We start from the raw sequence: 15005 nt of genomic DNA, 5'->3' as shown, positions 1-15005 counted from the left end.
ATTAATTCGATTCTTCTTCTTTGACCTCGTTTAGAGGTCATGAGGTGGGGCACATTATACATAGCATCATTTCACGAATTTAGTTTTGCAAGCGTCGCTACCGTACGACGGTAAACAGCGTCCTATTCCTGGTCCAAGGGTTTCTTTTGCTTACCATTTTGAAAGAATTCAGGAAAGCGCATTTATGTTCACAAATTTCACACAATTTTTTTCTGAATTAGAAATTCTTATTACAGCAACGCCACTTGTTGATACTTTCGTAACTGATTATAGTGGCGACGAATTTCCGTAACTTTATATGGTTACTCAGTTTTGCATGCTGCGTAAGACGAGACTGTCTTGCTGATGTTACAGAGACATCTCTATCGTGTTCTATTTTGACGCAATTAGATATGTTCATATTTTCAATCTCTGCACTAATGGAATCCGCATAGGTTCTCTTTTTCATACTTCCACATCTGTTTATATCTTTTAAGAGCAAGATAAGAAAGATTTAATAATATATGGTCATTCGAGAACACAAAAGGAGGATTCTTACAACGTCAAATATAGTTCGGTTAAGTTTTTAAAGCATTCCATGCCATCGGCAATCAGTATCATAGCTAATTAGAAGCTAAATCATTTCCATCTCCATTATTGAAAGTAATCACAGCGTCTTCATAAATAAGCAACTTTTTGAATGTTTAATTTATCCTCTTCGGCTCCTGAAACCTCCTCTTGACGCTCCTCTAAATCCTCCGGGAGGACCCCGCGAACGAGTTGCAAAACCGCGACTTCGTGTACTTGAAATTAATCCTCGGAAAGAATTTCCACGAGTTGGAAACCGTCCTGGGCCGGAAATTCTCCCACCTCTCATTCGGGCAGACAGGGAAACCAGACCCCTTGCTCGACGGACAGCCGGGTTGTAGGAACTTCTACCTCGAGTACCGATTCCCCGAGAGGTTATTAAACGACGTCCTCGAGGCGCTCCGCGAGAATAATCACGAGAGTAACTTCGGCTGTAACCACGTGACCTATTTCTATCAAAATCATCCTCTCGTCTTGGAACGTACTTTACTCGGGTGTTCTCTTCTGACACTGAGTCGCGATCTCTAGTATCTCTGAACCCAACGCCCGTGTTCTGGTCATAAGGTGTTCGAGATCTTTGCCGACTACGAGAATCGCTTACGGGACTAGCACCTCTGCTTCGACTTTGCATGGTCGATCCCTCTTCCGATAATCTTGAGCGGGTTCTAGTTCTACTTCGACTATCGTCTTCAGTCTGCACTTCCTCTTTTGCAGATGGGATTGAAAACTCAATTCCACTGGCAGTGCGTTCTGTTCGATATACAACTTGCTGAGCAATCTTTGCAGAGCTTTGTTCAAGTGAGCGACGTCTGTCAATTTCTGGTGACCTGGACGCGCGTAACACTTTACTTCTTATCGGAGATTCATCATCAGCCCGTCGATCGATTTCAGAAACCAGGCGCTCATTACTTCTCGATTCTCGACCTCGTTTAAGTTCCCGATTGTCAAATTCTCCAGACCTGTTTGTTGTACTAACGAAAGACCCATATTCTGGTGCTACACTTTTCTTGAAATCACGATATTCAGGATTCTCGGACGTTCTGGTTTCCGTCACATAGTTTCGGTTGGAATTACGACTATGATACGACCCCTCGGGCGAAGTCCGACGATTGGTGCTTGGGCGGTAGTCAGATATATTTCTTTGTGGATCTGCCTGGTATGTAGGGTTTGAATATTGCCTCGAATCATATCTATCTTCAGCAACAGGTCGCATTTCAACTGATCGTCGTTGAGGCGGTGAATTGCGGTACCTCGAATTAGGTGTAGCGTCTCTAACTCTGCGATCATCGTGCCATTCCTTCTGTTCCTGGGAAAAATCATATTTCACAGGAGGAGGCGTGTTCCTTCTGGGAGGAGTCCTATATCTTTCTGGAGTTCGCTCTCTCTGTGGTAGATCTCTTGATTTGAAATGAACATCTGAAAGAGGCCTATTGTAGCTATTCGACACCGGAGAATCGTCTCGCGGTCGCAGATAGACCCGGTTCGATGATCCGTTGGGCGATCTTCTTGGAGATCGCTGAGCTAGATAGCTGCTTCGCTTGTCCTCGTAATAAGATTGTGACTTTGAAGATGAGTAAGAGTCTTCATTCCTTGTACGCTTGGAGGGCAGATTCTCGTATTCAGGTCGAATTTGATCCCTTGAATGGTCCCTGCGATAGTTATCTTCGCCATAACTGTCATTTGCTCTTTTTCGCGTGTAAGAATTATCGTGGTATCCCCCACGAGGCGAAACACGACGTCCTCTGTCAGGTCCAGGCATAAATCCCCGTCCTCGAGCACGAAACGGACCCAAAAAACCTCTTGGCCTGGGTCTTGAGTATCCGGGCCTAAAACGTCCGGAGTCATCGCGTCTCTCAGGTGACCGGTACTGCCTTCGCTCTTCATATAGCGGATACTGTTCCCGCCTATCACCTTTGGAATAATAAGGATCTCTACGATCTTGATGCTCCCGGTGTCCATGCTCTTCACTACCTCTGTGTGTCTCGGGGCTATGTCTTCTTTGCGCGTAGCTTCGATCACCTCCAGGTCTTCGCTCACTTTCGTGATTCGAGTAATGGTGCTGCGGTGCTTCGCGGCGGTATTCGGGTTCACGGGGTCGATAATCATCTCGTCTTTCGGATCCCCGACCCCTGAAGCCACCACCATTACTATTACCTCGATATGGTCTTGACCTGTTCGGATATCGATAACTATACTGTTCGGCCAGATCGTACTTTTTGACACTGAAGTCTAATCGCATAAGATCTCTAGGCGGAGTTTCTCTGTTCTCCGAATTGAGACCCAGTAAATAGTCGACATAAAATTTCTTGTCAAAATTGTGACCCCGACTTTGTTCAAAGTTGCCCACAGCGATAGCTGGATCGATGCCATCGTATAAAATTAGATACTTACAAATAAGGAATCCCGTTCGATTAACTCCGTGCGTACAGTGGACGCCAATGAAGAGATCGTCACTCGCTTGTCTTAAAAACTGCTTCACTTGCGCCGCGAATTCTAAGAACACTTCAGAGGAAGGAATGTCGTCGTGTCCTTTGCATTCAAGCTTGTAATGAATTATCGGATATCTTGACTCATTCAGCTCGGACCTATGATAGTATCTGTTAGTGTTGCACAGATCAATCACTAAGCCCAGCTTTACGTTTTCTTCGCTCAGCTGTCGAAGAAATCGTTTCCACCCAAATCTTTGGTGCTCCGATAAATCATGAATCAATTCTTCTTTTAAAGGAACTTTAAATGGCAGAAATCTCGAGATTGTTCGATTGAACGGCTTGTAATTAAGCCACCTTTCCGGCAAAATGTTGTATTGCATTCTTCAACTGAAAACAAGAAACGCAAAATTTTGTTTCGTCAAGCCTCAATTTAAATAACGAGCCAAAAAATTTTAAAAACCGCAGAATAATTTTAAACTTTTTTCGAAAGGTAAAAACCTTGCATATATTGAAATAGATTTTAGTTAGTATTTTTACAATAAAATTCACTACACAAGCTACTTTCGAAGAGGGTTAGGGTTCCGCAAGATTACAAGATAACTGCATTTAAAATTCCCTCAACCATGGTTAGAAACTGAACGAACGTTTCCGAACAATTGTATCACTTGATGACAAAGAAACATTCTCTTCACTTTTCACCTTTAAGAGCTGAATTCCCATGGCATTTTTTCCTTTTAAATGTTCTCCCTTTTTCCACTTTGCTTTCTTCTTGGGAGGCCCTGCAAAGGAACTACTATCGGATAGCGAAACTGATTGTTGCTTTTTCGAAATAGTGGGACTGTGTAGTTTGCTGGGTTTTGTATCGCCGGTGCGATATGAACTTGAGATAACCAAGTTTGTTACAGTTGGCATAGAACTGCTAGCGCAGGTAATGTTGCTGTTACAATTATCACCGTTTTTGATATTAACAACTGGCGCAAATTTCTTTTCATGGTTTTCTTTTGTTTCAAACTGCGGTGTAATAATGATAGGAATCAATTGTTCAAAGCATTGCAGACGCGGGGTATTCCAAGGAAGAAGTTCAAATTTTTCAACTTCTGACACTTTTTCGGACCTTCTGAACTCCGGAGAGAGGGTTAAAAGATGATCTACATAGAAGCGTTTATCAAAGGTATGACCACGTCGAGCTTCAAACTCATTCACTGCTGTAGCCGGGTTCCAGCCTTCGCAAAGTATCAAATATTTGCAGATTAAAAACCCCGTTCTATTAACTCCATGAGTGCAGTGAATGCCGATCAAATCTGAATAATTTCTCTGATAAGCTTGAACTATATACATGAACTGTTCGAATACAGCGTCTGATGGAGTTTCGTCGAACCCTCGGCAATAAAGCTTTTGATAAAGAAGAGCACGGTCACTTTTTGCCAAATGAGTAGTTTCGTAATACTTGTCAGTGTTGCACAGATCTATGACTAATCCCATCAGTACCTTTTTATAGCGAAGTATCGAAAACAGCTCTTCCCAGCAAAATGAAACATCTTTAAAACAACTTCTTTTAGGTTTTTTGAGAGTATGCATAAAATTTCTTTTCAGAGGCACCTTGAATGGTAAGAAGCTTCCAATTCTGTCTCCCACAGCGTGATAAAATTCCCACCTCTCGGGTATTTTACGAACCATTGATCCTTAAAACAACTTTCATTCAATGCTGAACACCGATATCACGTATATCTTTCAATCTAACATCCAGGGACATAAGGACGCAAATTTAAAAAAATTACTTAGTTCTTCGAAGCCCATAGCATTTAGCAACCACAAACACACGGATGACAACAGCATGAAATCAGTAAAATAAGCACTATTTCAATGACTTTTTCTTTGTAAATCTAGGCAACTGTATTGATGTGAAAGCTAGCCGACTAATGTCGGACCAAGTGCTCTCAAACGAGGGATTGACTTTCGTTGTCATTAGCTAAAATAAGAAAGCAAGTCTTCACTTGATTAGATGTCATGGAAGTGCATAACGAGGGTGCGGGCATAAGTGGCAAGAGAAACCAAATGCAATTGCACTTTAAAAGGTAAAAATTCAGACAACAGATCATCAAAATATCGGTACGGCAACAAATCGCATAAAAGACCAACCGGACAAATATGATTGATTCAAACACAGGGGAGAGCAATTCCCAACTTTGGAGAGACAAATCGAGAATTTTAACGAAAAATTTATGATCCAACTAATGGACGGAACAATGAGCCCTCCCCATGACAGCAGTGTATTTAGATTTACCGCAAAAACGCATTGTATCTTGAAGTTACAGCAATACGCTGGACTCTAGGAGCCACGTCAAAGGGTTAAAGATATTACCATACAAATTAATTATCTAGGCTCACCTCCTGCACAACATTATAAGTACTGTTGTCACAATATTATAAGTTTTATAAGTCAACGTTCAGAGAAAAACTTGATGTGCTAAACTCGGATCAGTTCCAAAAAATCAATGGAGCAAATGACCAAATAGTTATCAAAAAAGAAAAACAGATAACTAACAGCCTGCAACAATTGATGAAGCCGGTGAAAATTAGTGACAAAATTTATCAAAAACTCAGATCAATTGGTTCACGACCATCGAGGCTTTATGGCTTAGCAAGATACACAAAAAGATGCACCTCACCGATCTCTTCTTTCGATAACTGGTAGCAGTTATCAAAACTTGATCAGATCTCTGGCACCGTTTTTCCCGAAACTACCGGGCGCAAACATTGAAACCAACACGCAAGATGCTAGAAAACCTTTAGCGTCATTCTCTTGAGAATAACGAGCAGATGGTATCTCTGGATGTAAAAAGTTTACATCGATGTGCCGGTTGGAGAGGCATTAGAAAATGCTTTAAAAAAGAAATCTATTTCAGCAACCTAGCTACTATACCTGGGTCCTCATTTAATAAGCAGAGCGGTCAAAACTGTTCATTTTAAATGTACAGGGCTCTGGTAAGTACAATTAGATGATCTAGCAGTGGGTTTATCACTGGCTCTAAAACTAGCAGACGTGTGGATGATATCGTTTGCGGCATCACCGCAAAAACCAGAGCTCAGTGAAAATATCTCTAAATCTGATCAAAACGGGAATTGCAAAATCTGAGACCGGAGAGTGACTTCCCGAGAAAAAGGCGTAGAATAGGGGATAATCAAGTTCAAGGGATAAAACTGTTCAAAAAGTATGTGGATGACATTGTCATTTTGTTATTAACCTGTTAAACCTTCATTACCATGACAGACTCTGCGAGAGATAACTGCGTAGGAAATACACATTCAAAATTCAAATTTTTTTGCGTCCGAGTATGTGTCGCCGTTGAATGCAGAGAGATGGCGACATAAAAAAAAGAGAAAAAAAGAGAAAAGACAAAAAATTGAATTCTCAAGAAGAAGCTTAATCAATAAAACACATTTTTATAAACCGGCAGAATCCTTACAGGTTATCAATTCTAGTAAATGAAAAAACCATAGTTCAAAACTCCAAATGCACGGACAAAGAAGGATTCAGGAAAGTGCTCCAGAAGTCGATGTTTAAACTAGGTTTCGAAATGCTTTTTTTATGTCTTTATTTGGGCATTCCAGGATAAATCAAGTATCAAAAAAGAGTTTTTTTTATTCAGCAGATCCAGAAATTGACAGAATGTCTAAAAATCACAAAGATGGCATAGCGCTAAAACAGTTTATATCTTGAGCAGATTCTCAAAAGAAACTGCGTGGCCAAATATCTACTGGCTAATGTATTTATGGATTTGCTAAAGCTTAAAATACTTAGCATGATGTACAACCAACACAGGTGAACCATACAAGACACACAGGTGAAGCGGAGCAAATATTATTAACCTATGAAAAATGTTGATTTATTAGAGTTTTATCGCCGTGTGATGTCAATGCGAGCGTTGCAATCAGTGCTAAAAAATTGCTGTATATTTTTTGTACTTTGGCAACTGGAATGATGACTCAATTTGGGGTCCTAGCGCAGGTCACGATTTATTTTTGCTAACGTGTCTTTTTTTTGTGCCACAAAGGGATATATCGCGCATTTGCATGCACAGTGGAGGGCATAGGTTGTGTGTTAATTTTTTTCAACAGGCACGGTTGATGGGTTTATTTTTTGAAAAATGTAACGCACGAACAAGCATAACTAAATGTTTTGCTGTGATGTTTTTGCAGATTTTAAAAGATTCAAAAGAAAATTGTAAAATATTGCTAAGAGGACTCCACAAAAATTTTCACTGCCAAGGACTGATGCCAAAACCGGGCAGTCATCTGAGTTTAGAAGCAAATTCCAACTCAAGGCCAAGAACAACTGACAAGCATAGGAATTAGCGCTTCCCTTTACATTCAATCGTCACTTTGGAGCATTCACTTGGCCTCCAACGTTTTCCGTGACCTGATAAATCCACGAGAAAAAATAACTGATTCCCAAGTACTCCTACCGCAATGCCATATAACGTCAACGTATTTTTTTAAGCCTTCAAGTAGCGCTTGATTTAAATCAATGGGACTATGCCTATAAAATGAAATATCATGGATGTTAAAATTTTCTGCATGCACAATGCCTTCTTGTGACTGCAAGAAGGTTAGGGCTAGAACCAGATTTGATGAAACCGTGTTTGAAATTTGAACATTGCAACTGAAAAGAGTTCAATTTATATTGTTGATATCTATTTGTCAATTGGGGCAATTAAATGCGCTTTTGATGTCTATAAGGAGCACATATCAATCTTTGGAAAAATTATAATCAGACCAAATTGCATATAAATAATGTTAAATCACATACAATTGGCATTGACATAACTGACTATAGCCTCCAAGAGATTGCAGGTCATTTTTATTTTGTCTTCTGATACCTTTCTCAATAATATGGCGTAAGACTTCTTTGGCAGAAACCGGTCTAGAAACTTGATTGTTGTTGGGTGTTATGAGGCAACAAGCCTTCTATGCTGTCAAATTCGTATTTGAAATTTAGTCGTTGGCTAATCTCATGGCAATTTAATTGCAAAACTGTGAGCGTTCCTCTTGTGAAACATAACTTAATATTTTGCAGTGAGGTTTTTGCAGTTTTTCTAAGATTCAGAAGCAAATTTTAGGAATTTGTGTTGTTGTGGCTAAGAGGACTTCACAAAATTCTTCACTGATGCCAAGGACTGATGCCAAAACCGGGCACTCATCTGCATTTTAGATGCAAGTACCACCGCATGACCAAGAACAACTGACAAGCATAGGAATTAGCGCTTCCCTTTACATTCAATTGTCACTTTGGAGCATTCACTGGGCCTCCAACTTTTTCCGTGATCTGATAAATCCTTGAGAAAATTTCACTGTTTCCCGAGTATTCCTACCGCAATGCCAGAGTCAACGTTTTTTTGGCTATACGTTCAAGTAGCGCTTGAAGTCATTCAATGGGTTTATGCCTATAATATAAAATGTCTTCGCTATTAAACATTTCTGCGCGATGCCTTCTTGGGACTGCAAATGAGTGCAGGCTACAAACAGATAAGTTGAATATATGTTTAAAATTTGAACATTGCAACTGAAACCAGTTCAAATTATTTTTTTCACAGCTATTAGTCAATTGGGGTGGTTAAATGCTTTTTGCCGCCTATAAGCAGCACTGCTCCATCTTTGGAAACATCATAAGTAGACCGCATTGGTTATATATAATGTTTAATCCTATACAATTGGCAGTGACAAAACTGACTATAGCCTCCAAGAAATCGCTAGTATTTTTTATTCCGTCTTCTGATACCTTTTTAATAATCCGGCGCAAGACTTCTTCGGCAGTAGTTGGTCTAGAAACTTGGTTTTTGTTGGGCGTTATGAGGCAACAAGCGTTCTATGCTGTCAAATTCGTATTTGAAATTTCGTCGTTGGCTAATCTCATGGCAATTTAATTGCAAAACAGTGAGCGTTCCTCTTGTGAAACTTAACTAAATATTTTGTAGTGAGGTGTTTGCAGTTTTTCTAAGATTGAGAAGCAAATTTTAAAAATTTGTGTTGTTGTGGATAAGAGGACTTCACAAAAATCTTAACTGCCAAGGACTGATGCCAAAACCAGGCACTCATCTGCATTTTAGACGCAAGTTGCTCCTCATGGCCATGAACAATTGACAAGCATAGGAATTAGTGCTCCTCTTTACAATCAATCGTCACTTTGGAGCCTTCACTAGGCATCCAACGTATTCCGTGACCTGATAAATCTATGAGAAAAAATAAGTGATTCCCCAGTATTCCTACCGCAATGCCACATAACGTCAACGTATTTTTTTGCTATGCCATCAAGTAGAGCTTGATTTTAATCAATGAAACTATGACTATAATATAAGATATCATGGATGTTAATTTTTTTTGAGCAGTGGCTTCCTGGGACTGCAAAAAGGATATGGCTAGAACCAGATCGGATGACACTGTGTTTAAAATTTAAGCTTTGCTTCTGAAAACAGTTCAGTTTATATTGTTGACAGCTAATAGTCAATTGGGGCAGTTGAATGCGCTTCTGTTGTCCATAAGGAGCACTGCTCCGTCTTTGGAAACATCATAAACAGACTGTTTTGGATATATATATATATATATATATATATATATATATATATATATATATAAGGTTTAATACCATACAATTGGCATTGACATAACTGACTATTCTCCAAGAAACTTCCGGCCACTTTTTTGCGTCTTCTGATAGCTTTCTCAAAAATACGGAGCAAGACTTCTTCGCAAGAAACTGGTTTAGAAACTTGGTTTTTGTTGGGCGTTATGAGGCGACAAGTGTTGTATGCTGCCAAAGTCGCATTTGAAAATTTATCGTTAGCTAATCTCCGGACAATTTTGAATAAAATTTTTGTAATATTGTCAGAGTTCACTTCCAAATAGATCAAAAGTCGTCTCCGCTCGTTTGCGTCTATAAGTGACAATCAATAGCTGACATGAGTTTCAAAACCGCTTTCTAAATTGGCGTTACCTTGATTTTTTAAAGGATAGTGAGGTGGTATGGAAAAAACTTGAAATTTTGGGTGTCAACAAATTAATTTGCATTACCTTCAGAGAATTGTTGTAGCTTTACAAGTTGTAGTTTATGTAAAGTTCTCAATCGATTGAGCACTTCAGTAAGAAGATCTCTGACGAGAGCTCTCCTGTTAGGCATTTCGTTGCGTTCAGTTTTTTCTTGTGCCCTTGACTTTTTAAATTCATTCACGTAAGCTTGAATTTGATTTTTGTGTCCTTGAACTTTCGAAATTGATTTCTTGCTCGCATTTCTCCGTCCAAAATTGTTCAGTCGAGCTTTAGATTTAAAAATTAAGGCCAGCGGAGACAAATGTTCATTTTAAATGTAGCAGAAGCTGGTATATACAACCAGATGTATGGTTGTGAGTGCATCACTGTCCCTAATACTAGCAAAAGTATGGATGAAATTGTGAGGCATCACTAAATATGATCGGAACGGGATTTTCAAAAACTGCAACCGGAGATGAACTTTCTTTTCCAGAAAGAAGAGCAGAATACTAGTTATGCAAAAACTGCTTTCATGCAAAACGCCAAAAGATAAATGAGGAACACGCCAACATAAAGGATGTTGTTATAATTTCTACGTATTGCAGCAATCAACAGACAGAAGGGCAATTTGAGTTAATATTATTGTTCAAAAAAGATGTGGCTGACATTATTTACCTGTTATCAATTTGTTAAACATTTAGTAAAATGCAGCCTCTGCAACAGATAATTGCGCTGCGTAGGAGTTCAAAATTCAAATTCGTTTCGATGTTTTTGCATCTTAATAATCGTCGTCTTTTAATTCAGGGAGATATAGAGAAGAAGAGGACGAAGCCATCGAAATGGATTCTGAAGAGGGAGCAGAAACAATTAAACACAAATGTTATAAAAACTAACAGCATCTCTGCATTTCGTAAAAAGCAGCATATATAGAAAGCGTAGTCGAAAGTTCCAAATGCACGGACAAAGAAGGACTCAGGAAAGCGCTCAAGAGGACGATGTGAAAATTTGGTTGTGGAACTGTTTTTTGATGTTTTTAGTTAGGCATCCCAAGATATAGTAAATATCGGAAAAAGAATTTTTTTATTCAGCAGATCCAGAAGGAGACAGATTGTTCGAATATCATTAAGATGGCATGGCGGTAAATCAGTATACATCTGACGTGAGACTCATATGGACCTGCATAGCCAAGTATCTACTTGGAACAGCGTTTTTTGGAATTTCTAAAGCTTAGAAAACATAGCATTACTTACAACCCACACAGGTGAAGCACACAGGATGAGCGATAAAACTGAACTAGTAAAAAAGTTTATTTAACGTTAGCTGGTGCATTCCGAAGAATTGAAAGATTTAGCAATAAAAAAACTTACTTTCTTAAGAGATTTGCATTCATCTTCCCCTCTTTGCCATCGGCAGCTTTGATTAAATCCATATAACAAATTTGGGAAAAGTTTTCCAGTGTTGTATCCCTTTAATGTTTATAGGTTTTCTCCATTTTTGTCGGGTTGTATCAATTACAAAAGACCGGAACTAAAATGATGTCATCAGTTTCTGTTGCTAGTTGCTTCATAGTGCGTTTTGAAGGCGTTCCTGCCCCTCTCATCTAGGAAAACACAAATCGAGCAAAAATACTTAGTTATTAAAAACAGTCATTGTTGTCTGAGAATTTTAATTGCCGCGTGTGATGTCAATGCGTTAGTTGCTATCGGGGCTAATAATTTTGCTGTAAATTTTATGTCCACTGCCAAATAGAGTGACGACTCAATTCGGGGTTATAGCGCAGGTCACGCTTTATTTTCGCGAACGTGTCTCTAATTTTGTTGTGCCAAATATTGATATATCGCACATTTGCATGCACAATGGAGGGCATAGGTTGCTGTTAATCTTTCTCAACAGGGACGGTTGATAGGCTTATTTGTTGAAAAATGTAACAAACGGACAGCCATCGGAGACTTATGATTTTTCCATCCTAAAGCCGTACTAATTTAATTGCAAAACAGTGGGCTATCCTCTTGTGAAACAAAACTAATTGTTTTGCTGTGATTTTTTTGCAATTTTTCTAAGATTCAGAAATAAATTATAAAAATTTGTCATGTTGTTGCCAATAGGACTTCAAGAAAATCTTCACTGCCAAGGACTGATGCCAAAACCGTGCACTCATCTGCTTTTTAGACGCAAGTACCACCACCAGACCAAGAACAACTGACAAGCGTAGGAATTAGCTCTCCCTTTTACAATCGTTTGTCAAATTGGAGCATTCACTAGGCATCCAACGCTTTTAGAGACCTAAATCCATGAGAAAAAATAACTGTTTCCCCAGTGTTCCTGCCGCAATGCCTTATAACGTCAACGTATTTTTTTGCTATACGTTCATGTAGCGCTCGAATTCAGTCAATGGGACTATGCCAATAGTATAAAATGTTGTGTTTGTTAATTATTTCTGCGCAGTGCCTTCCTGGGACTGGAAATAAGTTAAAGCTAGAAGCAGATCGGCTGTAACTGTGTTTTAAACTTGAACATTGCAACCGCAAACAGTTCAATTTGTATTGTTGACAGCTAATAGTCAATTGAGGCAATTGAATGCACTTTTGGCTTATATAAGGAGCACTGCTCCATCTTTGTGAACATCATAGGCAGACAGCATAGGATTTATATATTGTTTAATCCTGTACAATTAGCATTGACATAACTGACAATAGCCTCCAAGAAACTGCAAGTCATTTTCATTGCATCTTCTGATACACTTCTCAATAATACGCCGACGTTGTCTCTAATTTTGTTTTGCCACAAGGGATATATAGCACATTTGCTTGCACATTGGATGGTATGGGTTGCTGTTATACTTTCTCAACATGGACGGTTGATAGGTGCATTTTTTGAAAATTGTACCAAATGGAGAAGGCATCGGAGAATTTTGATTTTGTCATCCTAAGACTGACTGAACCAATTTGGTTTCAAAACAGTGAGCATTCCTCTTCTGAAACACAAGCAGACGTTTTGCGGTGATGTTTTTGTAACTTTTCCACAATTCAGAAGCAAGTTGTAAATATTTGCCATCTAAATGCTATGAAGGTTTCACTTAAATCTTCACTACCAAGAAATGATGCCACAAAAAACGGGCATTCATCTGCATTTTAGACGCAAGGTACTCCGCAAGACAGCAAAGAATATGCAAACCTAGCAGTTCGCGTTTCCCTTTACAATCTACTGGCACTTTTGATTATTTACTGGGCATCTAACGTTTTCCGTTACCATAGTGAACGTATTTTTTGCTCTGCGTTTAAGTAACGCTTGAATTCAATCAATGGGACTAAGCCTATGATATATAATGTCATGGCTGTGCCTATAATATAAAATCAATGGGACTATACCTATAAAATAAATTGTCATGGATGTTAAATATTTCTGCGCACTGCCTTCCTGGGACTGAAATTAAGTGCAGGCTACAAGCAGGTCGGATGAAATTGTGTTTAAATTTTGAACATTGCAAATGAAAACAGTTCTGTATATAATCTTTACAGTAGTCAACTGAGGCAATTGAATGCACTTTTTGGCGTCTATAAGGAGCGCTGCTCCATCTTTGGGAACATCTTAAGTTGACCGCATTGAAGGTATAGAATGATTAATCCCATACAATTGGCAAAGACAGAACTGACTATTTCCTCCAAGAAACTACAAGTTGTTTTCATTGCGTACTCTGACACACTTCTCAATAATACGCCGCAAGGCTTCTTCGGCAGCAATTGGTCTAACAACAAGATATGTGCTAACGTAGGCGGTATGAGGCGACAAGTTTTATATACTGCCAAATCTATCTAAAAAATTTGTCGTTGCCTTATCTCATGGCAATTTTTGAATGACTTTTTTGCAATATTGACAGAATTCTGTTCCTAATATGTCTCCACTCGTTTGCGTCTATGCGTCCACAAGTGATGGACCAAGGCTGACATAAGTTTTCAAAGCCGGCTCTTTAATTGCTGTATCCCTGATATTTTAAAATGTATAGAGTATAAAACAAATTGAAGTCTTGAGTGACAACAAAATAGTTTGGATTAGGTTCAGAGAGTTATTGGAGCTTTAAATTGTACTTTACGTAAATGTTTTCAGTTGTTTCAATACTTCGGTGAGAAGATCTCTGACGAGAATTTTCCTGAGAAGCTTTTGATTGCATTCAATTTTTCTTGTGTCCTTGAGCTTGTTAAATTGATTCATGTCAACCATTTTCAGCTTGATTTTCACGTACCAAATTTGTTTAGCTGCTCTTTAGTTTAAAAAATGACACTATATGGATTTAAATCAATATTTTTCCCTCCCGCATAACAACACTACAGGTGTTATCAATCGTTCTGGATCTGAAACAAAATCCAAGTGAAGTCAGACTTGTTTGTTACAGAGTGGGTCTAAAAATTGTCAAATCTCATTTTTTGTACAAAATTATTAAAAAATAAATGTAAGTGCTCCGATCACTATAAACTCAAAACATAACAAAATGATATCAAAAACTGTAAAACCATTGCCTGGTACTTAAGTATCCTTGTATTCGAGGGCAAAACAACAAAATTACAGAATTCACGCAAAAAGCTTGCATCCGAATTCAACATTGCGGAGAAAACGAAGCAAAATGAATTTGGACCATTTAAGTTTGTCGCCAGCTTCCTCTAACCACCTTCCAGACGCACGTACTACATTTTTACATAAAAAGATACTATGCAATGGCATGCCCTTAAAAAGTTCATTAAACAATCTACATTTAAACGGTCCGTAACCGTTAATCCCCCCACTCTTCTCCTTGTTGAATAGTCAAATTTGTTGAGTTCAAATTCATCATCGCTGTAAAGGTAACTTTTTTCCTTATGTCTTTCGATGCCAAATCTTTGGTTTAACTTAAATATATGTTTTCTACTTGCTACACTTAACTTTCATCATAAAAGCGGAAATAAAAAAACAACTTTGTAAGTTGTTTGTGAACAAACCTACAATCTTATACAA

General features: G+C 38.7%; 2 protein-coding genes across 2 annotated transcripts; both read right to left on the bottom strand.

The window, feature by feature from the left end:
- Positions 1-478: 478 nt before the first annotated feature.
- Positions 479-5939, bottom strand: LOC142351979 (uncharacterized). The gene is made up of 2 exons (XM_075404272.1): positions 5920-5939; positions 479-3383 (listed from the first exon to the last, which is right to left on the bottom strand). The coding sequence occupies exon 2, from the start codon at positions 3374-3376 to the stop codon at positions 689-691; it is 2688 nt and encodes an 895-aa protein (XP_075260387.1). The 5' UTR covers positions 3377-3383; positions 5920-5939; the 3' UTR covers positions 479-688.
- Positions 3463-4698, bottom strand: LOC142351980 (RNA/RNP complex-1-interacting phosphatase-like). Its single transcript, XM_075404273.1, has one exon. It carries the CDS (start codon positions 4671-4673, stop codon positions 3624-3626), a length of 1050 nt encoding a protein of 349 aa, XP_075260388.1. The 5' UTR covers positions 4674-4698; the 3' UTR covers positions 3463-3623.
- Positions 5940-15005: the final 9066 nt, after the last annotated feature.

This window comes from Convolutriloba macropyga, chromosome 13, assembly GCF_964194025.1.
Source record: "Convolutriloba macropyga chromosome 13, txConMacr16.3, whole genome shotgun sequence".
Taxonomy (NCBI): Eukaryota; Metazoa; Xenacoelomorpha; order Acoela; family Convolutidae; genus Convolutriloba; species Convolutriloba macropyga.
This window is presented reverse-complemented; position numbering and strand designations above follow the sequence as displayed.